Source organism: Phoenix dactylifera, chromosome 8 (genome assembly GCF_051530095.1).
Source record: "Phoenix dactylifera cultivar Ajwa chromosome 8, Ajwa_hap1_PhDact_Kaust_v1.1, whole genome shotgun sequence".
Classification (NCBI taxonomy): Eukaryota; Viridiplantae; Streptophyta; class Magnoliopsida; order Arecales; family Arecaceae; genus Phoenix; species Phoenix dactylifera.
Window position 1 is genome coordinate 17336937 of NC_143197.1, and position 21021 is coordinate 17357957.

The window sequence follows — 21021 nt, forward strand, 5'->3', positions numbered from 1 at the left end:
ATTAACTCCATGAATTTCATCATTTTCATTGTCATTATCGGGTTGTTTACAAATGTTAAATATATTAAAATCTATAGTCATATTCCCGAATGACATTTTCATTATTCCATTTCGACAGTTGATTAAAGCATTGGAAGTAGCTAGAAATGGGCGGCCTAGAATGACAGGTATTGGAGTGGTACAATTCATGACAGGCTGGGTATCTAATACTATGAAGTCGACTGGAAAATAGAATTTATCAACTTGGACAAGTACATCCTCGACTATTCCTCTTGGTATCTTAATAGATCGATCGGCAAGTTGGAGAGTAACCTTGGTGGGTTTTAATTCACCAAGTCCTAACTGTTCATAAACTGAATAGGGCAGTAAGTTAACACTAGCACCTAAATCCAGAAGGGCTCGTTGTATCCTGAAGTTTCCTATGATGCAAGATATGGTAGGATGTTGACCCTCTAATGGATTTTGATGAATACAAAACACTAGAGCATAATTCTCTTTATCTTAACAAGTTATTTGAGGATTTCAGTTGGTTAATTAAGAATATTGTTAAGAAATGTCTAGGCAAGTTCCCATGATTTTTAAGAACTTATTGAAGAATTTTTGAGATGAAAGAAAAAGTTCAGAGACAGCCGAGACGTCTCCGGGTTGTCTCCGAGACGTCTCTCGCACAAACAGGAAGAACTGGCACGTCTGGAGACGTCCCCGTAAAACGCGGAGACGTCCCCGGAGCGCGGAGACGTCCCCTGAAAAAGCGGAGTCGACTCTCTCAGAGAATTCTAGAAGACTTGTTTTTCGGAGATATAACGGCGGAGACGTCCCCGTAAAGCGCGGAGACGTCCCCGGAGCGCGGAGACGTCCCCGGAGCGCGGAGTCGTCCCCGAAGAAGCGGAGTCGTCCCCATGCAAAAAGCGCAAACAAGCGGAGACGTCCCCGTAAAGCGCGGAGACGTCCCCGGAGCGCCTGGAACGCGACTAACAACTTTTTCGGGTTTGATTTGAATTTCAAACATCTCTTTTTTGTGTCTAACGGCTATATTTGCTTTTTGGGCTATAAAAGGGACCTCTTAAGTGCTTCTCAACAACTTCTCACCAATCCAACACAAGATCGTTCAAGAGAGAAGAAAGAAAAAGAGGTTCAAGGGAGTTAGAGCTTTCAAGAGGAGAAATCAAGTGCATTCAAGCTTTCCCATCTGATTTCGAGCTCATCTACTCACTCCCACTTGGCAATCAAAGCTCGCATTCAAGCCAACGTGATCCACATCAGAAGAACCACCATCATCCACGCTTCCAACGGCAAAAAGGGTTCTTCCGATTTTATTGTTTCTCATTGTTATATTTGCTTCTTAAGAGCTTTCAAATCTTTTGTAAAACGTTTGAATATTGAGCTTGTTTCAGTCAAGGGACTTGGAACAAGGGATAGGCGTCCCAAGCCTAAGTTAAAATTGGGGGATTGTAGGGTTCGTTGTTAGCCCGGGGTAAAACAACGAGTTGGGTAGTTCACTCGAAAAACTACCGGATTGTAGGGTTCGTTGTTAGCCCGGGGTAAAACAACGAGTTGGGTAGTTCACTCGAAAAACTACCGGATTGTAGGGTTCGTTGTTAGCCCGGTGTAAAACAACAAGTTGGGTAGTGCACTCGCAAAACTACCGGACTGTAATCTGGAGGATTATAGTGAAATTTTCAAGAGGTCTTGGGGAGTGGATGTAGGTGCTGGGGTGCACTGAACCACTATATGTCTGTTGTGTTTGTGATGCTTTTTGTCATTGTCTAACTTGCTCAATTAGATAAATTGGTTGCTTAACTCTTATCCGCGCATCCTTTAGTTGCAAGCATATTCAATTTACTTAATCAAGTCTCATTCTAAATCAAACTGTTGCTAAGTTTAAATTCCACTGTGCATCTATACAACTTAGCATAATTAATTGAAAAGTGTTAGAAGTAGCCTAATAGTTTTAAAAGACCCAATTCACCCCCCCTCTTGGGTTGTATCTACTGGGCAACAAGTGGTATCAGAGCAGGTGCTCTAAGTTTAATTGTTGATCTCACGATCAAGAGCCAAAGATCATGACAACTCAAATAGATAGTTTTCTAGGAGAAGGACAATCAATTGATACACCTCCACTATTTAATGGCTTAAACTATACACATTGGAAAATACGCATGCGCATTTTTATTCAATCACAAAACTATTACTTATGAAAAATCATAATAAATGATCTTCACACACTCTCTCAAACTTTTAATGAAAAGGACTTAGCACAATTGAATGCTGATGCCATGAACCTATTATATTGTGCATTAGATAGGAATGAGTTTAATTGCATATCTTCTTGCATGACTGCTAAAGAAATATGGAATATGCTTGAAGACAAATATGAATGCACTAACAAATCTGAAACATCATGTGTAGAAGGAGAGCAGTATCATATTGAAAATCCATGCTTGATGGCACAAGAGGTACATGCTGAAACTGAAAGCAATTTTACATTTGATGAACTCCATGATGCCTTTTCTGATTTGTATTTAGAATATAAGAAACTTATTTGTAAGAACAAGAACTTGAAGAATGAAAATCAAATTCTAATAGATGAAAAACTGAAACTAACTAGTAAAACTGAAATCTTAATGAAAGAAAATCAAGAACTAAATCAAAGAGATCAATCTCTCACTAAAAGTCATGATAAACTTAAGAAGAACAATGAATTACTTTCAGAAGATAACAGAAGATTAACTAAAGAAGTTGACAAATTAAAACCTGTTGTTGAAAGATTTACCCTCAGCTCTGAAAAATTGAACCTAATGATAAATAATCAAAGAGCTGAATTTGATAAAGCTACATTAGGATATCAACCTTGGTACACCCAAAAATCTTTTAAGAATATGTTTGTTAAAATAGTTTTTAATTATTCTAAAACAGAGTCTTATAATACTGATAAACAAAAGCTAAGTAAAATCTCTTCTGTTGTTCCTAAATCTATACATTACAAATTTGATGAACCTAAAAGGGAAAAACAGAAAACTGAAAGTTTTTCTACTACTCATGTTCGATTTAAGTTTGTTAAATTCAACAAGAGGATACAGAAATACATCCCTTGTAATCCTAAAATCTGTAAATTCATGGACAAAATAGCTATTAAGAAAATATGGATTACAAAAGGAACAATTATAGCTAACCTACAAGGACCCAAAAGAGCTTGGGTTCCTAAGTTGAAAATATGATTATTCTTCAGCAAGTATGTCTAGCTATCCAAGGTTCTAATAAAAGATGTTATCTAAACAATGGGTGCTCTAGACATGTGCTAAGGAATTGAATTTAAAATGTAATTAAGAAGAATGAGTTAAATGAAAGAAATAATGATATAAGTTATTATTGCATCCTCTCATAGTGAAATTACTTTAGTATTCGATTAAAATATGAATTGCATGTAGTGATCAATTTTGTGATATAGAAAATACTTTTGGAAATATAATCAAATCACTTCATTTTATAGTATACTTTACTCACTATTGGATAAGTTGCAAAATGATTAATTTATTAAGAATAATTCTGTGAATTCTCTATATGCTTGATTGAGAGTTTTTATCCATGGCATTATTGTTTATTGATCATAGATATGATAATGTGTACTTGGTATGTTTTTGAATATATGCACTATGAATACCAAGATTAAAGAAACCATCTTTAGCATACAAAATCAACTCATGCTAGTATGTACTTAATCTCAAAAGACCTTGCCATAGGCTTACTTAGATTATCCTCTTAAAGGTCAAAGTTTTACTATGCATGCTAACTAAGGAAACAAACAAAAATAATTTCTAAATCTAGAGATGTTGTTTCCAACACTAATTTTTCAAAAGCCTACATTAGCCTTGTTCTTGGCACTCAAATTGAAATATTTTCTGTATTGGCACAAACTCACAAAAAGCGATCAAATGATAAAGGTTTGCAAACTATGAATCACGGCATAGTTTTGAAAACCAATTTTTGTGTTAAGTTGTGCACAGAAAATAATATTGAATACAATTCTTTCTGCACCAAGAACACTATAGGTAAAATAGGATTAATAGAATCTTTGAAGAATTGAAAAAGGGCAATGTTGTATGATAGTCATCTACTTAAATGATTTTTAAAAGCTATCATCACTACTTGTCATACATATGACTTCTATTAGATCTATCATTGATGAACACTTCTTCTGATCTTCTGAAAAATAGAAAACGAACTATTGCGTATCTCTCATATTTTTCAGTCGTACATGTTATGCTTGATATGTTCTCTTGAAAAATAATGCCAAATCTAATAAAGATATTGCTATCCTTGGATATCATTCATCAAGCAATGCATATAGAACATTCATGAAAAATTCTAGTTGTAGAAGTATCAATTCATTTTATTCTTTATGAGACTAATGATCTATTATCAAAATACTAAAATCAAATTATATGGTTAAATCTTTTACATATAACAATCTGAAAAACTTGTTAATTAGAACCAAATTGGATTTTTCAGATATACACTTAATGATGACTACTAAAAGATTAAATCAAGAAAAGATGAAATAGATCTTGATAAGATTCTTGCATGATTAGAAGTAAAAATCACCCTTATCATTTGTTTGCTTTATAAACGTTATATCTTATCAAATGAGTGTGTAGAATGGACTCCTATGTGCTTACTTTATATATGTTAGATAACCACCATATTTGAAAACACTCATTACAAATATGATAAAGCATTATATGATTTGAAACAAGCATCAAAAGCATGATATAAAAGCTTAAGCAACCTTTTTGATAGAAAGTAATAATGATAAATCTATGCATCAAAAAGAAGAATCTATGATATCTTGCTTGCTCATAGCACACATTGATGGCATCATTTTTGTTCTACCAATAAAAATTTATATGAATAGTTATATTGCAAGGTAAGTTTGAAATATGATGAATGAATTAACATCTTCTCTCAAACTCCAAATTAAGACAAACAGGAAAGGGGATCTTCATTGACCAACGTTAGTCCACAAGAAAACTCTTATAGAAGATTGGCGTGAAGAAGGTATATCTATGACCCCATCTTGTAGAAATTGTAAAGGATGAGCAAAGTAGATCTATTGTTTAAAGCTGTATTGAAGCATGATAGAATAATTATTTTATCATACAGCTAGTAGACCAGATTGTATGCTCATTATGTGACCTTGTGCAAGACTTCAATCTAACTTTAATTAATCATATGTTATTGATAACAAATACGTCATAATCTGAATTTTGATAGAAACAAACGTTTAAGATAAGTTGATTAAAACTTAGTTAACACATCTTATTGATAATTATCTTAAGCAAATAGAATCTAAACTAAATTGATTTGACCTTGATAAATCTGTCTATTGCCTCACATGCTTGTCCTTGAACTATCTTGGTTAATGAAACTATCTCTTCAGTTCAAGTGATATGTGCTTGCTTATATTTAGGCAATCTCTTGAGTAAAGTGACTCAACATGCAACTATTGTCATATCTTATATTGAGTCATTTAGTTAAAAAAAATATTTATGTTGAATGAATGCTTTGTATCTTAAAGAAACTAATGACCTTCTTTCAAGAAAGAAAAATGAGAGATTTCAACTTGAAGGATATCTTCATGTAAGATACAATAAACATTCACATGCAAACAAGAGAAAGGATCTTCTTCAGTCAAAAGTTCACACATAAGAAATCTAGTTTGGCCTGAAGAATATATAATGAATAGGTAATTTTAGATACCTTTCTCATAAATTAATTGAGCAAAGTCAATAACTTAAATCCTATTATGGCATGATTAAATTCTTTAATTATTAATCTTTTGATATCATGTCCATATATGTATTAATTGACTTATGCTTTTGGAAATTGTTTCATGGTTTGCTCAAACTAAAATATTTCTATGGCTATATCATAACCATGAAATACACAAGTATATGATTAAAACTTTGATTTAGATTGACTTGTGAGAAGCTACGAACTCTTGGGCATAATGAAAATGTTGTTTGCATGATATACCTCTATATGATACATTTGATTATTTCTTTATTCTGCTCTTTCATGTAAATTACTTGAGAATAACAAAAAGAGAGAGAGATAAAGAAAAGAAAATGGATATTATTCAAGAGATGAAAAATCTAAGCAAAGGCAAATACTCCAATCTTAAGGAAAAGCAAAACAAGCATAATATATTCGGCACATTTGTGAGACTTGTGTGAGCATTCTTTTGGAAGGGATAAAATCCATAATTAATTACACTTAAACAGGGAGAGTTTGAAGTAAACATTTTAAACTTTCTATATTGCTCATCATAGGGATGGTGCCAATGGGGAGGCTAGTGGTAGTACCCGACACTATTTGACCCAACTATTCGGTGTAGGGCATATTAGGGACGGCACAAGAGGGAGGCTAGTGGTAGTACCTCGTGCCCCTTCCCAACTCCACCGGATAGGGAGCAAATAGAGTATAGAGCATAAGAAAGTAAAAATGAAAGACAAAGTAAATGAAAATATATAAGAAGAATCAATTCAATTTCTTTGTCACTTGGAAACACACCTTAAGGATGAAATCAATGCAAGATTATATTTAAATAGGGGGAGTTTATTTGAAAAGAATTGATTTTGATCCTTGACATGCTTGTTCTTAATATCTTAATGTATGACTTAACACATAATATATGTTGCATGTGGAATGATGTTTTGAATTATGGGTTCTCAATATTTTGTAATGCTCCATGCTTAGATAATTTGATTGAATGTTTGAAATACTGCATAAATTTTTGGGTATTATTGAAAAGAAATTTCAGATTTGTCGTTCACAATCATCTTTAAAATCTGAAAGTTAAATAAATTTGTAAAAAGGAGAAGAGAAAGATATCTCTATTTAGGCAGAATGAATTAATCTTGATCTATCTTTCTACTTGCCTAACTTTGATACATAATACCCTAATACTTGTTAAAAAAAAAAAATCCTCCATTTAGTACCAAAACTCAACATTTAATACAAAGATTCTGAATATGCTCTTAAATGTTATTGAAATATGTGTTTTCAATCTTAATGATTTAAGATGAGCTATAATGTGGAAGATACATATCTCAAATTATGATTTTGAAAGCCTCAATTGAAAATCCTATGTAATTCAGAATCTGATTTTGTATACAAGCTTAGACTCAATATGATTTCTAAATAAAATCTTAATGTAAGAAAAACAGAATTAATTCTGATGCCTTTGGTTGATTGCTCCGATACGCATCCGAAACATATCATTTCTTATCTTCAAAGTGTACTAATATTGGTCCAAATGATGTGTCTTTCGATGATCTTGATTGCAAACAAAAATTTCTAAATATATGATCTTATTTTGATATTAAAAAGATTTATTGTGCTTCATGTATACATTGCTGAAAAACTATGATTAAGAAATTGAGTTCTAAAAATATATATATTTCAATAATCATCTATATGTTTTTTCTCTCCTACATTATTAAAGACTTCCATCAATAGAGTGAATGATCTTAAAACTAGAAATATTTCAGTTCACTCAAATGACTCTAAAAGAAAGAAAATATAAATGCTTTTGAAAGAAATTGAGCTTCAATTGAATCATTTTCTGATTAATACTTTTATACATTTTCTCTAAGATTAGGAGAAAGCATAACTTGTTCTTAAAGGATTAGAAAGAGTGATTACTATAAATTCTGAATAATTCTAGATCACTCTACATTCTTGATATTACAGAATTTCAGTGTTATTCACGTTTATCACTAAAATCTGAAATTCAACAATTAAAATGATTAAAGAAGAATGCATCTTTTGAGGGGGAGCTTTAGATATTCAGTATCCTATCCCAAAGACACTTTATTTTGATGCATACTTTGAATTTTATGGATTGATTTTGATGAACCTCCTTATATTGCAAGACATGCTTTAATTTCCTTAAGATGAGTTCTATAAAGGTTGTCTTATCTCAAACCTTGAGTCTTATGAAAATAAGCTGAAACTTATAGAAAACATATTTTTGAGATTGACAATTTTATTGAACATTATCTACAAATTCTAAACTCTTAAAATGGAATGATCAATTAAGGGGGAGAAAGAAAATTTCAGAAGGAAAGATCTTATGGAACTTAATCGCATAAATCTATAACTAAAGGAGAGGGAAAGAATACTAAATGAAAAGTGATCCTAATACTCTCCAATATGTATCATCTGAAATTTAAATCTGAAAATCTTGATGATACACCTTGAGGCGTGTTATTTGGTTAGTATATCTCATGCATCACTCTTGAACCAAATTGCAAATCTTAAGAGCCTCTAATTTAATGAAAAAGGGGGAGAATAATGTGTTAAATTTTCTTGAGTATCTCTTAGAAAATCTATTTTTGAACTTCACTAATGAGTCCTAATTGGCTTGCTCTTTAGCACTTCAATTTTGTAACAATTCATTATTTTATGTATCAAATTGTGCTTATTCTCTAAAGAAATAAAAGAAAGTCTTTAAAAGAGCTCTAAGATGTATCAAAAATTGCATGAATTCATATTTTGGTATTTGTGCCCCAATGCTCTTATTATCATAAAAGAACTTTGAAGTCATTAAGAATTAATGATCCAACAGGATGATATGTCTTTCAAATATATAAGTTTTGATCTTTTACTCTGAAAATCAATTGAATTGCTCTCCTATTGATAAAATACTTAATAGATTAGGCAAAAGGTCTTAAATGAACAAGCTTTCCCACTTATTATTGAAGAGAGGTCAGATTTCCATTCGTGCTTTCCTTGAATATCATTTGTGGTACTTCTTGAATTAACCTAAGGAAGATTCCACCTACACTTGATTAGAAAACTATCTGTGGTATCAAATTAGAAAATTTCTTGAAATCACATTCGATGTGTTCTGCTCTGGAATTATCTTAATTGGCTCTGATCTATGCTCATTAATCTTTTTCTAACATTATTGCCTTGAGTTATATGATTCATATTCTTGCAATAACTTGACATGCAAATCAGAGTACAATAAGAAAAAGAAATATCTGAGTATTCTTATCTTTGTGCTTAATGTTCCACTATCTTTTTGATGTTGTCAAAAAGGGGGAGAAATATCTAAGTATATGCTCATAATGCTTTGTATTTTATATTGAATACCAACTCAGCTTAAACTGAAATAGGTTGATTGTGTTAAGCTGATTAAATCTAAAGCATTATCATGAAGTATGTTTTAAATATTTATGTTTTCTACTTCATGCAACTTAGCTATGCATTAGTCCTAGAACACAATATATTTTATATTGCACATACTCCAAGTTTTGTCATCATCAAAAAGGGGGAGATTGTTGACCCTCTAATGGATTTTGATGAATACAAAACACTAGAGCATAATTCCCTTTATCTTAACAAGTTATTTGAGGATTTTAGTTGGTTAATTAAGAATATTGTTAAGAAATGTCTAGGCAAGTTCCCATGATTTTTAAGAACTTATTGAAGAATTTTTGAGATGAAAGAAAAAGTTCAGGGACAGCCGAGACGTCTCCGGGTTGTCTCCGAGACGTCTCTGGCACAAACAGGAAGAACTGGCACGTCTGGAGACGTCCTCGTAAAACGCGGAGACGTCCCCGGAGCGCGGAGACGTCCCCTGAAAAAGCGGAGTCGACTCTCTCAGAGAATTCCAGAAGACTTGTTTTTCGGAGATATAACGGCGGAGACGTCCCCGTAAAGCGCGGAGACGTCCCTGGAGCGCGGAGTCGTCCCCGAAGAAGCGGAGTCGTCCCCATGCAAAAAGCGCAAACAAGCGGAGACGTCCCCGTAAAGCGCGGAGACGTCCCCGGAGCGCCTGGAACGCGACTAACAACTTTTTCAGGTTTGATTTGAATTTCAAACGTCTCTTTTTTGTGTCTAACGGCTATATTTGCTTTTTGGGCTATAAAAGGGACCTCTTAAGTGCTTCTCAACAACTTCTCACCAATCCAACACAAGATCGTTCAAGAGAGAAGAAAGAAAAAGAGGTTCAAGGGAGTTAGAGCTTTCAAGAGGAGAAATCAAGTGCATTCAAGCTTTTCCATCTGATTTCGAGCTCATCTACTCACTCCCACTTGGCAATCAAAGCTCGCATTCAAGCCAACGTGATCCACATCAGAAGAACCACCATCATCCACGCTTCCAACGGCAAAAAGGATTCTTCCGATTTTATTGTTTCTCATTGTTATATTTGCTTCTTAAGAGCTTTCAAATCTTTTGTAAAACGTTTGAATATTGAGCTTGTTTCAGTCAAGGGACTTGGAACAAGGGATAGGCGTCCCAAGCCTAAGTTAAAATTGGGGGATTGTAGGGTTCGTTGTTAGCCCGGGGTAAAACAACGAGTTGGGTAGTTCACTCGAAAAACTACCGGATTGTAGGGTTCGTTGTTAGCCCGGGGTAAAACAACGAGTTGGGTAGTTCACTCGAAAAACTACCGGATTGTAGGGTTCGTTGTTAGCCCGGTGTAAAACAACGAGTTGGGTAGTGCACTCGCAAAACTACCGGACTGTAATCTGGAGGATTATAGTGAAATTCCCAAGAGGTCTTGGGGAGTGGATGTAGGTGCTGGGGTGCACTGAACCACTATATGTCTGTTGTGTTTGTGATGCTTTTTGTCATTGTCTAACTTGCTCAATTACTTACTTAGATAAATTGGTTGCTTAACTCTTATCCGCGCATCCTTTAGTTGCAAGCATATTCAATTTACTTAATCAAGTCTCATTCTAAATCAAACTGTTGCTAAGTTTAAATTTCACTGTGCATCTATACAACTTAGCATAATTAATTGAAAAGTGTTAGAAGTAGCCTAATAGTTTTAAAAGACCCAATTCACCCCCCCTCTTGGGTTGTATCTACTGGGCAACATAGGACAACCAGGATCTTTATATTTAGGTGGGGTGTTGTGTTTGAGAATAGCACTCACCTGTTCAGTTAAAAAAGCTTTCTTTTGTACGTAAAGCTTTCGCTTTATGGTACAAAGATCTTTTAAAAATTTTGCATAAGATGGGATCTGCTTAATGGCATCTAATAAAGGAATGTTAATCTTTACTTGTTTAAAGATTTCCAGAATTTCTTGATCAGGTACTCTTTTTTTAGCTGCAAGCAAGCGCTGAGGAAATGGAGCAACTATCTTGTGATGCAGTATTGGATTATTTTGTTCATTATCATCTTCATCATTCTTTTCAATAGATTTTTTAGGTTTGTCATCTTTTGTTTGAATTTCTTTGTTAATTATTTTTCCACTTCGAAGGGTTGTGACAGACTTAACTTGCTCAAATTTAGGTTGGGATGAACTTGCTTCATGGACCTCATGTTGACCCTTTGGGTTAGATTGAGGTTGGGCTGGAAATGTCCCTCTTTCCGTAACATTAAGTTGAGCCTCAATTCTACCTACAGAATTTTTAAGTTCTTGGAGTGATTGCATTGTATTCTGATTTATTTGAGTCTGCCCTTGCATGAAGGTTTGCAAAGTATCTTCAAGGGATTTCCTATGTGGTGGCACATAAGGAGTAGGAACAGAATTTCCTTGAGATTCATTGGCAGTGGGTCCATGTCTCCAGCTAAAGTTAGGATGGTTTCACCAACTAGGATTATATGTTTCTGGAAATGGTCTTTTATAAGTATTAGTGAAATTTGCTTGATCATGCAACACTTCTTGAAAAGCAGGGATTGTAGGACAATCCTTGGTTACATGTGCATTACTCTCACAAATTCCACATATACTTTCAACAATAGTTTGTGCTTTTCCTATATTGGCTTTGCTTAATTCCATGGCTTCAACCTTCCTAGTCAGATTAGCAATTTTTACATTGACATCATTATCATCTTTAATAAGATATATTCCTCCTTTTGCATTAGGTGCTATTTTTGATTTTTCATTTTTATCTGTTGTATCCCAAGCTTGTGCATTTTCTGCTAAAAGATCAAAATAATCCCAAGCTTCATTTGGTTCCTTACTTATGAATTCACCATTACACATCATTTCTACAAATTGTCTCATATTGGAGGACAAACCATCATAAAAGAAACTAATGACCCTCCAAATTTCATATCCATGAAGTGGGCAAGCAAGTAGAAGGTCCTTAAATCTTTCCCAACACTGAAAAAATGTTTCTCCATCTTTTTGTGCAAAGTTCATGATATTTCTTCTAAGTGTGTTTGTTTTATGTGTTGGGAAGAATTTCTTTAAAAATTCTCTTGTCATTTCTTGCCAGGTAGCTATGGTCCTAGGCCTTAAGGAGTGTAACCATGACTTAGCTTTTTCCTTTAAAGAAAAAGGAAATAACTTAAGCTTAACTACCTCTTCAGTGACATCATTGAAATGAAATGTTGAACATACTTCATCAAATTCTTTCAGATGCAAATAGGGACTTTCAGAATCAAGTCCATGAAACTTTGGAAGTAATTGGATTATTCCTGGTTTCATGTCAAAAGCTCCCGCAGCAGTAGGAATAACCATACAGGATGGGGTACTGGTCCTAGTGGGTTGTAGATAATCACGAAGCGTTCTAATAGGTAAGTCATCTTGAAATTCATTATCTCCCTGATTACTACCATTATCTTCCATTTGATTATTTGAATTTTGAACAATTAATTTTTTATCTTTTGATTCAACTCGAAATAATCTATTCGTTTTATCTCTTTGCCACAACCGCATATACTGACCAATTAACCAGTCGACTTTTTTTTTAATTATTATTATTTATTTATTTATTTTGTATATATATATATTTATATATATATATATATATTAAAGTTTTGGATGAGTATGAATATTACCTAAAGCTATGAATATTGACACCCTGCTACTAAAATTATTCACAATCAAACAGTATCAAAGCATAACACCCTTATTTCTAATGTTTTCCTAAAAATTTCTAGACAGCTCCTAACTGGTTTGACGTGGATGCATGAAATTTGTTTTGATGTTTGAGTATAGATGAATGATGGGAAGAATGGAATGCAGCTGAATGTTCTTGAAATAGGGAATCCGAAACCATGAATGAGATGTGGCTTGAATTGAAGAGCCGGTTTGGCTTAGGTCCCTTGGAGGAGATACCATGATGCTTGGAGAGCCACATGGACAGTTTTGATGATGCTAAGAAGCTCCACGATGCGGGCATTTGTGCTAGCTGAAACATGTGGTTACAGTGATATGGATTGCATGCGGATGACGGGCGACTTGAGGCTCAGATGAGACGCTGAGGATTTGTTGAGCTCGGAATGCCAGGCTTTGGGCTCAAATCCAGAGTTACTGGGTCTCTTGGATTAATTTCACTCAAACACAAATAAAACATTAATTAATTAATTTTATTAATAAAAATTAACTATAATACTAATTAAGATAATATGAAGATTTCACTTTTGTACTCTCATCAGCTGCACCGGAGCACCACCATGCTCGACAGCCATCTCCACCCACCACCACCACCACCACCGTTTAACCTCTTTCTCCCCTCCCTCTCCGCCTCCTCTCAAACTCAACAGGGTTTCTCTAGGGTTTAAGCCCCCTCTCTCCCACACATATAGACACAAACATTGACATCTGTTCATGAGTTAAGTTTGGGCCAAACTTAATCCAAAGTATAACTAAATTTAATTAGCTCCGGCCTTTAGGCCTACTTTCTAGGCTTGAGCTCAGTACTCACTTAAGCTTCGGATGATGCCTCAAGCTTTCTCAACTTTTTCTTAATTAAAACAATTACAAAAGGTACTTACAAGTACTTACCTTTGTATTCTTGCTTCCTATTCCCAAATCAAACCTCCAATGTGATGAATCTTGTATGGTAGATAAGGTGGAAAACAAATGAGACGGAAGGGTGTTGGCATGATGGCATCCTTTCCATCTCATGTGAATGTGCCATGGATCTGTTGGCGGAGTCCCATCCATTAGCCAGTTTGGTCACTTGAAAAAAAAGGAAACTACTTGAAGTGGCCGTTGCAGTCAAGCATGCCACTGAGAGGGAAGAAGGACTGGATGATGGGAGGAATGAAGGGCAACGTAAGATATTAGACATTGTCTTGTTGGCCATAGACGCATGGATGAACTTAGCTTCCTAATCATTGCAATCGTGAAAGATGGATAAGGAGTTAGGATCCTCATGTTTCGCCATGATGAGGTGGCTAGTTAGCAAGAAGATGTGGTCGAGGGCATGGGCAAAGGAGGACAGCGGGCCAAAAATGATGACAAAGGGGGGTTCCTCCTCATCCTTCTCTTTGAAGAAGAAACCCTAATCTTAGGGCAACAAGGGATAATAAAATAAGAGGGAAAAGGGATTGAGTTACTGCTTAGAGATTAGAGAAGTGATTACTCTCAATTTTTCACGTTACCTAAACAGTTTGACCGACGCTATTAATTTACTTAGATGTAAGTATCGATTTTACAAATTATTTAATATAATTATAATAAATAGAAATGTCAAGAATTATTTTGTAATTTATTCTAATATTTATTAAAATCTCTAGGACTTTTTTGTAATTTAGTCTAATATTTATTAAAAATTAATAAAAAGAGACTCAAGAGGATACATATTTAGGATTTATAAAAATACAAAATAGGGTAACATTCTGCATGTAAAATTTATAAAACAATAATATTAGTAATATAAAATATAAAAATTTTCATTCTATTTTCAATTGCAGCTACTTTATTTATATCGATTCGGTTTGACCAGTTAATAATCTAAACATGCTTTTAGATGATGCAGCCTCCAAGCCTCCCTTCCATGTTTTTGACCACCAATAAAAGTGAAAAAGGTGAATTTCGACGTCAGTGTTGCCAAGGGAGGGGGCACTAGTGGTGTGGAATGTCATCAGAGACCATGATGTCCGATTGTTAGTAGTGGGAGGCTGGCGAATCTTCGACATGTCGGTAGTCGGTGCCGAGCGAATCTTCAACATAAGAGTATCACCTATACGAGGCGTGTGGTGGATGCAGATCGGATCCTTCTCGAAGATGATTTGACCATAATGATCGAGTGGATTTGGAGTTAAGGATGTGGTGTTTGCTCTAGACCGCTGCTCCATACTATTTTTAGGTTTTTAGTCTCGGACCATACATATCTAAAGGGGAGGCGTCGCTGACTTGTGGGTTATTTTAATTAATTTTTATTTTTTAATGCATGCGTTAGGGAGCACGATACGATCTTTCTGCAAAATCACGGAGGATACGATCTTTCTTCGGCAGATACAAACCCGCGCCTCGGAGCAAGCCTCCACCTTCCCTTCCTCCGCCAAAGATGAGCCTTCACCGCTGCTGCACTGGAGCACCACCACGCCCGGCAGCTATCTCCACCCCCCACCACTACCGTTTAACCTATTGCTCCCTCCTCTCCCTCCCTCTCCCCCTCCTTTCAAACCCAACAGGGTTTCTCTAGGGTTTAAGCCCCCTCGCTCCCTCCCCCCTCGCCAGGCACAGAAAACACCCGTCGCCGGCTCCCTCCACTCCACCCTCCGATCCCTCGAATCCGAACCCATCGAGGACTTTGATGGCGAAGCCCTCGATTCTCTCGTCGGCCATCTCTCCCCCAAGGAGCAGACCGTCGATCTCAAGCGGCAGAGGGACTGGCGCCGAGCGCTTCGTGTATTCCGGCGGATGAGGTCCCAAAGAGACTACCTTGCGAACCCGATTTACTACAACGTCGTGCTTCGGACACTCGGCCGGGTTCAGCGGTGGGACGAGCTGAGGCTCTGCTGGATTGACATGGCCAAAGATGGCGTCTTGCCCACCAACAACACCTATGCCACCCTCATCGATTCCTACGGGAAGGCGGGCCTTGTAAAGGAGGCTCTTTTATGGCTCAAGCACATGAAAGCTAGGGGAATTTGCCCTGACGAGGTTAGCATGAATACCGTCGTAAGGATTTTGAAGGATTCCGGCCAGTTTGATCAGGAGGAGAGGTTTTTCAAGAGATGGCGTGATGGCAGAGTCGAATTGGATTGTCTTGATTCACCGAGCTCTTCAAATCCGGAGGGCGAGCCCCCGTCTCTAAGGTTGCCGCTGCTCTGGAGGAGGGTCCCAGAAAGCCGAGGCTTGCATCTACGTACAGTACTTTGATCGATTTGTTTGGCAAGGCGGGGAGGCTTAAGGATGCTTCGGATGCTTTCTCTGAGATGTTGAGGTCAGGTATTGCTCCTGATACGATCACCTTTAATACCATGATAAATATTTGTGGGTCACATGGGCATTTGCTCGAGGCCGAGTCATTGCTTGATAAAATGGAAGATAGAAGAGTTCTTCCTGATACTAAAACATTCAACATATTTATGTCAATGTACGCTTCATTGGGAAATACTGAGGCTGTGTTGAAGTATTATAATAAGATTAGGGAGACCGGTCTTTGCCAGGATGTTATGAGCCATAGAATAATATTGCAGGTGTTGTGCAAGCAGAAGATAGTTCAAGAAGTAGAGAATGTAATCGATGAAATGATGGAATTAGAATTAGGCCTTCATGTAAATGAGCAGTCGATGCCTGTTGTTATGAAGATGTACATTAATGAAGGGTTGCTTGACAATGCGAATGTGTTTTTTGAAAAGTATTGTAGTGGTGGAGGGATTTCTTCCAAGAATTACGCTGCCATTATGGATGCTTATTGCTGATAAGGGCTTGTGGAAGGAGGCTGAGGATGTCTTCTTTGGGAAAAGAGAAATAGGGTTTAAAAGGGATATAGTGGAGTACAATGTGATGATAAAAGCTTATGGTAGGGCAAAACTATATGATAAAGCTCTCTCTGTTTTTGCGAACATGAGAAGTTGTGGGACTTGGCCGGATGAATACACATATAACTCACTCATTCAAATGCTTTCTAGTGGTGATTTGCTGGAAAGAGCAAGGGAACGATTGGGTAGAATGAGAGACCTTTTCTACCGTCATTGCAAGTTATTCAAGGAAAAGTTTGTTTTCTGAAGCCATTGAGATCTACCATGAAATGAAGATATCAGGCATTGAACCAAATGAAATTGTCTATGGCTCATTGATAGATGCATTTGCAGAGGCTGGGAAAGTTGATGAAGCACTTCACTATTATAATTTGATGGACGAATCTGGACTTAATGTTAATCTGATAGTCCTTATATCTCTAATTAAGGCTTATAGTAAGATCAGCTGCTGGACAAAAGCTCAGGAGCTGTATGCAAAGGTGAAGAACATGAAAGGCAGTCCAGATATAATTGCCTCAAATTGCATGACCAATCTTTATGCAGGTCTTGGGATGGTGAGTGAAGCAAAATTGATCTTTGACGGCTTGAGAAGAAATGGTCAGGCTGATGGTGTTTCATATGTTACAATGATGTATCTTTACAAGAGCATGGGCATGCTAGATGAGGCAAGTGATGTTGCTCAGGAAGTGCAGAAGTCAGGGTTACTTACTGACTGTGCTTCATATTAACAGTGTCATGGCTTTCTATGTGGTCAATGGGAAGCTAGAAGAATGTGCTGAACTGTTACAACAGATGTTGGCACAAAGAATATTACCTGATGCCTCTACATTCAAAACACTAATTACCATGTTAAAGAAAGGAGGTATCCCATCTGAGGCAGTTTCGCAGCTAGAGTCATCGTACAATGAGGGAAGACCTTATGCAAGGCAGGCAATAATTACCTCCATGTTCTCAGTGGTAGGATTGCATGCGTTTGCACTGGAATCCTGTGATGCCTTTGTGAGTGCTGAGGTTGCTCTCGACTTCTTTGCATATAATGTTGCAATTTATGCATATGGTGTCTCAGGGGAGGTTGATAAAGCCTTGAATCTGTTTATGAGAATGCAAGATGATGGACTGAAACCAGACCTTGTTACTTACATATTTTTGGTTCATTGTTATGAGAAGGAAGGAATGGTTGAAGGATTAAGGCACATTTATGGCCTACTGAAATACGGGGAGATTGAACCTAATGAATCTCTTTACAAGGCTCTTATAAATGCCTATGAGGATGCTGGCAAGCATGATCTTGCAGAAATGGTTGAACAAGAGATGAGATTTAGCATTTATACGAAAAAGAATGATGATTCAGAAAATGATGATGATTAATTGCTTATATACTTAATATGTAAACACTACAGTGGAATGTTAGGGTTACAGTAAATTCACAAATATTGTGATATTTTAAAGCAATATGCCATTAAAATCTTGTAATGCATTATGGTCATCTTACCTTGACCATCTATGAAGTGGAAAAAGGCTTGATCTGTATTTAAGTTTTTTAGCTATTATATTAATCCGTATTGCTTTTCTTCTCAAGTTATGAGATTTCTGCAATTTCTGAGTCAATCCTTTGATAAAACCTTAGATCTTTCTCTTGTTCTTATTCTTGTATTATACTGCTTTCTCCAGGGTTTTATTAGTGATAGGGAACTTGAAGAAGCAAGTAGCTCTCCAGTGGAGGATATAAATTCAGATAAACAATGCGTAATCCACAAAATTAAATCCAATAGATGCTTTGAGGCTTGGTTCTGATTAAGATAAAAAAGTTAAGCCAGAAGCTGCATTTCATCTGTCTGCAGTTGACCTTCTGAATTGTCATTTGTCATTTATTCCTATCTGTGGCTTATTTGTTAATGTTATCTTATACTTTCTGTAACAAACGTAGTTGTTTTTCTTCTTATTGTATTGATATCAATCTCTGTTGCGAATGCTTATTCTCTCTTAATTTTCCACCACTTTTCTTCATTAGTGATCTTATATAATACCAACATGAATTAAAATCCTGTTCATTGCTCTTTTTATAAACTATTATATTGTATAGCTAGTAATTCATATTCACTATCGATTAGTTATGTAGGTAACATGATATCAATAATATGGGAGAGACATATGGCAGTTACATACTGACTCGCTGGAGTCAAAACAAAACATTTGTATGGCGTGAATGTTAATAGCTTCAATGAGCTAGAGGATATTGGATTGGGATTTAGTTTTACATTTGGAAATAACTGCAGTGCTGGTTGTGCATTATACATTGATATTCCAAGGTTTTTTTCTTTTTTTTTTCTTTTTTTTTTTGGTGAAATCGGCTTCTCACTACACACGTCGGTGAGAGAGCCTAGAGCAATCATAAGACAAAACACGATCTAATGCCTGTGGCACACGATCGCAAGTACCCCTGAATACATATCCAGAATGATGGGCTGCATAGGAGACGACCCAGTCCGCAGCACTGTTCGCCTTCCGAAAAATATGCGAAGCCCGAAATACATCTAACTCCTCCACCATGCTCCAAATGTCTCGGAGTAGTGGGTGCAGATCCGGCCTAGCCTGTCTGCACCAAATCCAGTCGACCACTGTGGATGAGTCGCCCTCTAAGAGTATCCGTCGAGCACCCAAGTGTGCTCTAGCATAGTTGAGACCCTTCCATGCTGCGTGCAGCTCTGCCACAGGAACTGACCCGTCAAAAGTACGCCGACCTCCGGCCATGATCAATCTAGAATCATGGTCTCGGATCACAAAATCCATGCCACATCTGCTACCACCGGCCGACACACTGCTATCAAAATTCATCTTGAGAAATCCAGGAGGTGGGGGTTCCCAGGATACCATCGGTATCATCGCATACCTAAGCGCTGAAAGAGCTAAAGAGGAACCCCAGATTTTCCTGTCATTTCCAGGTGTAATGTCAGCTGCCGTGCTCGCCAACTCAGCTGCATGTGCAAGAGCCCTACCAACCACTGATCTTGGATAAAACCTCCTTCCCTTGAAGATCCTCGCATTCCTGTCCAGCCAAATATGATATGCCATATAAGCCCATACTGCTGCCCTATCCATCGTGTCAAATCTCCGAGCTGAGTCCCTCAACTGGCTCAGAAAGATCTTAGTGGAGGTGAATGTCAGCCGGTGGGTCAATACGAGGCCCCACACCTGAAGCGCCCGTGAGCACGTAAAGAGGATGTGACTGATGGCCTTCTCCTTCCTAGGGCATCCCTCACAGTCAGCCGGTACCGGAATCCCCCTCCCAGCCAAGATCCCTCTGGGAGGGAGAATGCCCCATGCCACCCTCCACAGAAAAAAAGCCACACGTGGGTGGACTCCTAGTCGCCAAATCCAACGACCCTCCAGCTGTCGTGTAGGCCCTAGGTCCACTATCGTTTGGAGATCACGGACTGTAACTCTCGCCCTCCCAGTCGATCTCCACACCCTCATGTCCGCCGACCCCTCCATGGGCAGGGCTGTAGCCAACACCCTCTTAGCTAGATCGTCGCCGAAGAGGAGATGGATCCGATCAGCATCCCATCTAGACTCTCCTGGAACAAATAAGTCGCTAACTCTGCTTCCGGCCGTTGCACCCGAGTCAAAAATGGTGGGCCATCTGGATAGCGACAATCCTGCCAAACAACTATCCTCGACAACATCAATGTTGCTTCTGTCCCCCACAACCCAGGAGATGCAAGGAAAAACCTGAGGAGCTCGAGCACACATCTTCCGCCAGATGTAAGAGCACTGACGATCTGGTCGGAATGAGTCTCCAACACACCCGCTCCCCATACTTTGCTCTCATCAATCTGCTCCACAGCCCCTCCGGCTCCAGTAGAAATCTGACCACATGCCTCGCTGCCAAAGCTTCCCGCCTAGTAATAAGAGAATGGATGCCCAGTCCCCTGCTGCTAGTCGGCTGACATAGGACCTCCCAAGCAAGCATGTGAGTACCGCCCCCACGTGCTCGGTCGTCCCAAACAAATCTCCGAATCAATTGCTCCAATTGCCTCAAGCAAGCAATCGGAACCATGGTATTCGAAAGCATGTACAGGGGCATAGAGCTCAAAACTGACCTGACCAAGGTGACCTGCCCATCATGGATAGGGTACTCGCCTGCCACCCCGCCAATCTCTATCGGAAACTCTACTCCACCCCAGAGCAGTCTACCTTGCGCAGTCGCCGACCAGTGATGGGAATCCCTAGATACCTCATGGTGCCTGCCTGCTCCTCAATCCCCAAGATCTCTGTGATGGTGGCCTTCACCTGAGCATCGATCTTTGGGCTGTAGCAAATGGCCGTGGCCAA

General features: G+C 37.6%; 1 protein-coding gene, 1 non-coding gene and 1 pseudogene across 2 annotated transcripts; 2 read left to right on the plus strand and 1 right to left on the minus strand.

Annotated features, from left to right (window-relative positions):
• Nucleotides 1–12077: 12077 nt before the first annotated feature.
• On the plus strand, nt 12078–12184 carry LOC149752997 (small nucleolar RNA R71). The gene has a single exon (XR_016396333.1). It is a non-coding gene; the product is annotated as a small nucleolar RNA R71 (small nucleolar RNA).
• Nucleotides 12185–15077: 2893 nt separating this feature from the next.
• Nucleotides 15078–19042, plus strand: LOC103720932 (pentatricopeptide repeat-containing protein At1g73710 pseudogene; annotated as a pseudogene).
• Nucleotides 19043–19047: 5 nt separating this feature from the next.
• On the minus strand, nt 19048–20505 carry LOC148702703 (uncharacterized). The gene has a single exon (XM_088702100.2). It carries the CDS (start codon nt 20503–20505, stop codon nt 19048–19050), a length of 1458 nt encoding a protein of 485 aa, XP_088558226.2.
• Between the last annotated feature and the right edge of the window lie 516 nt (nt 20506–21021).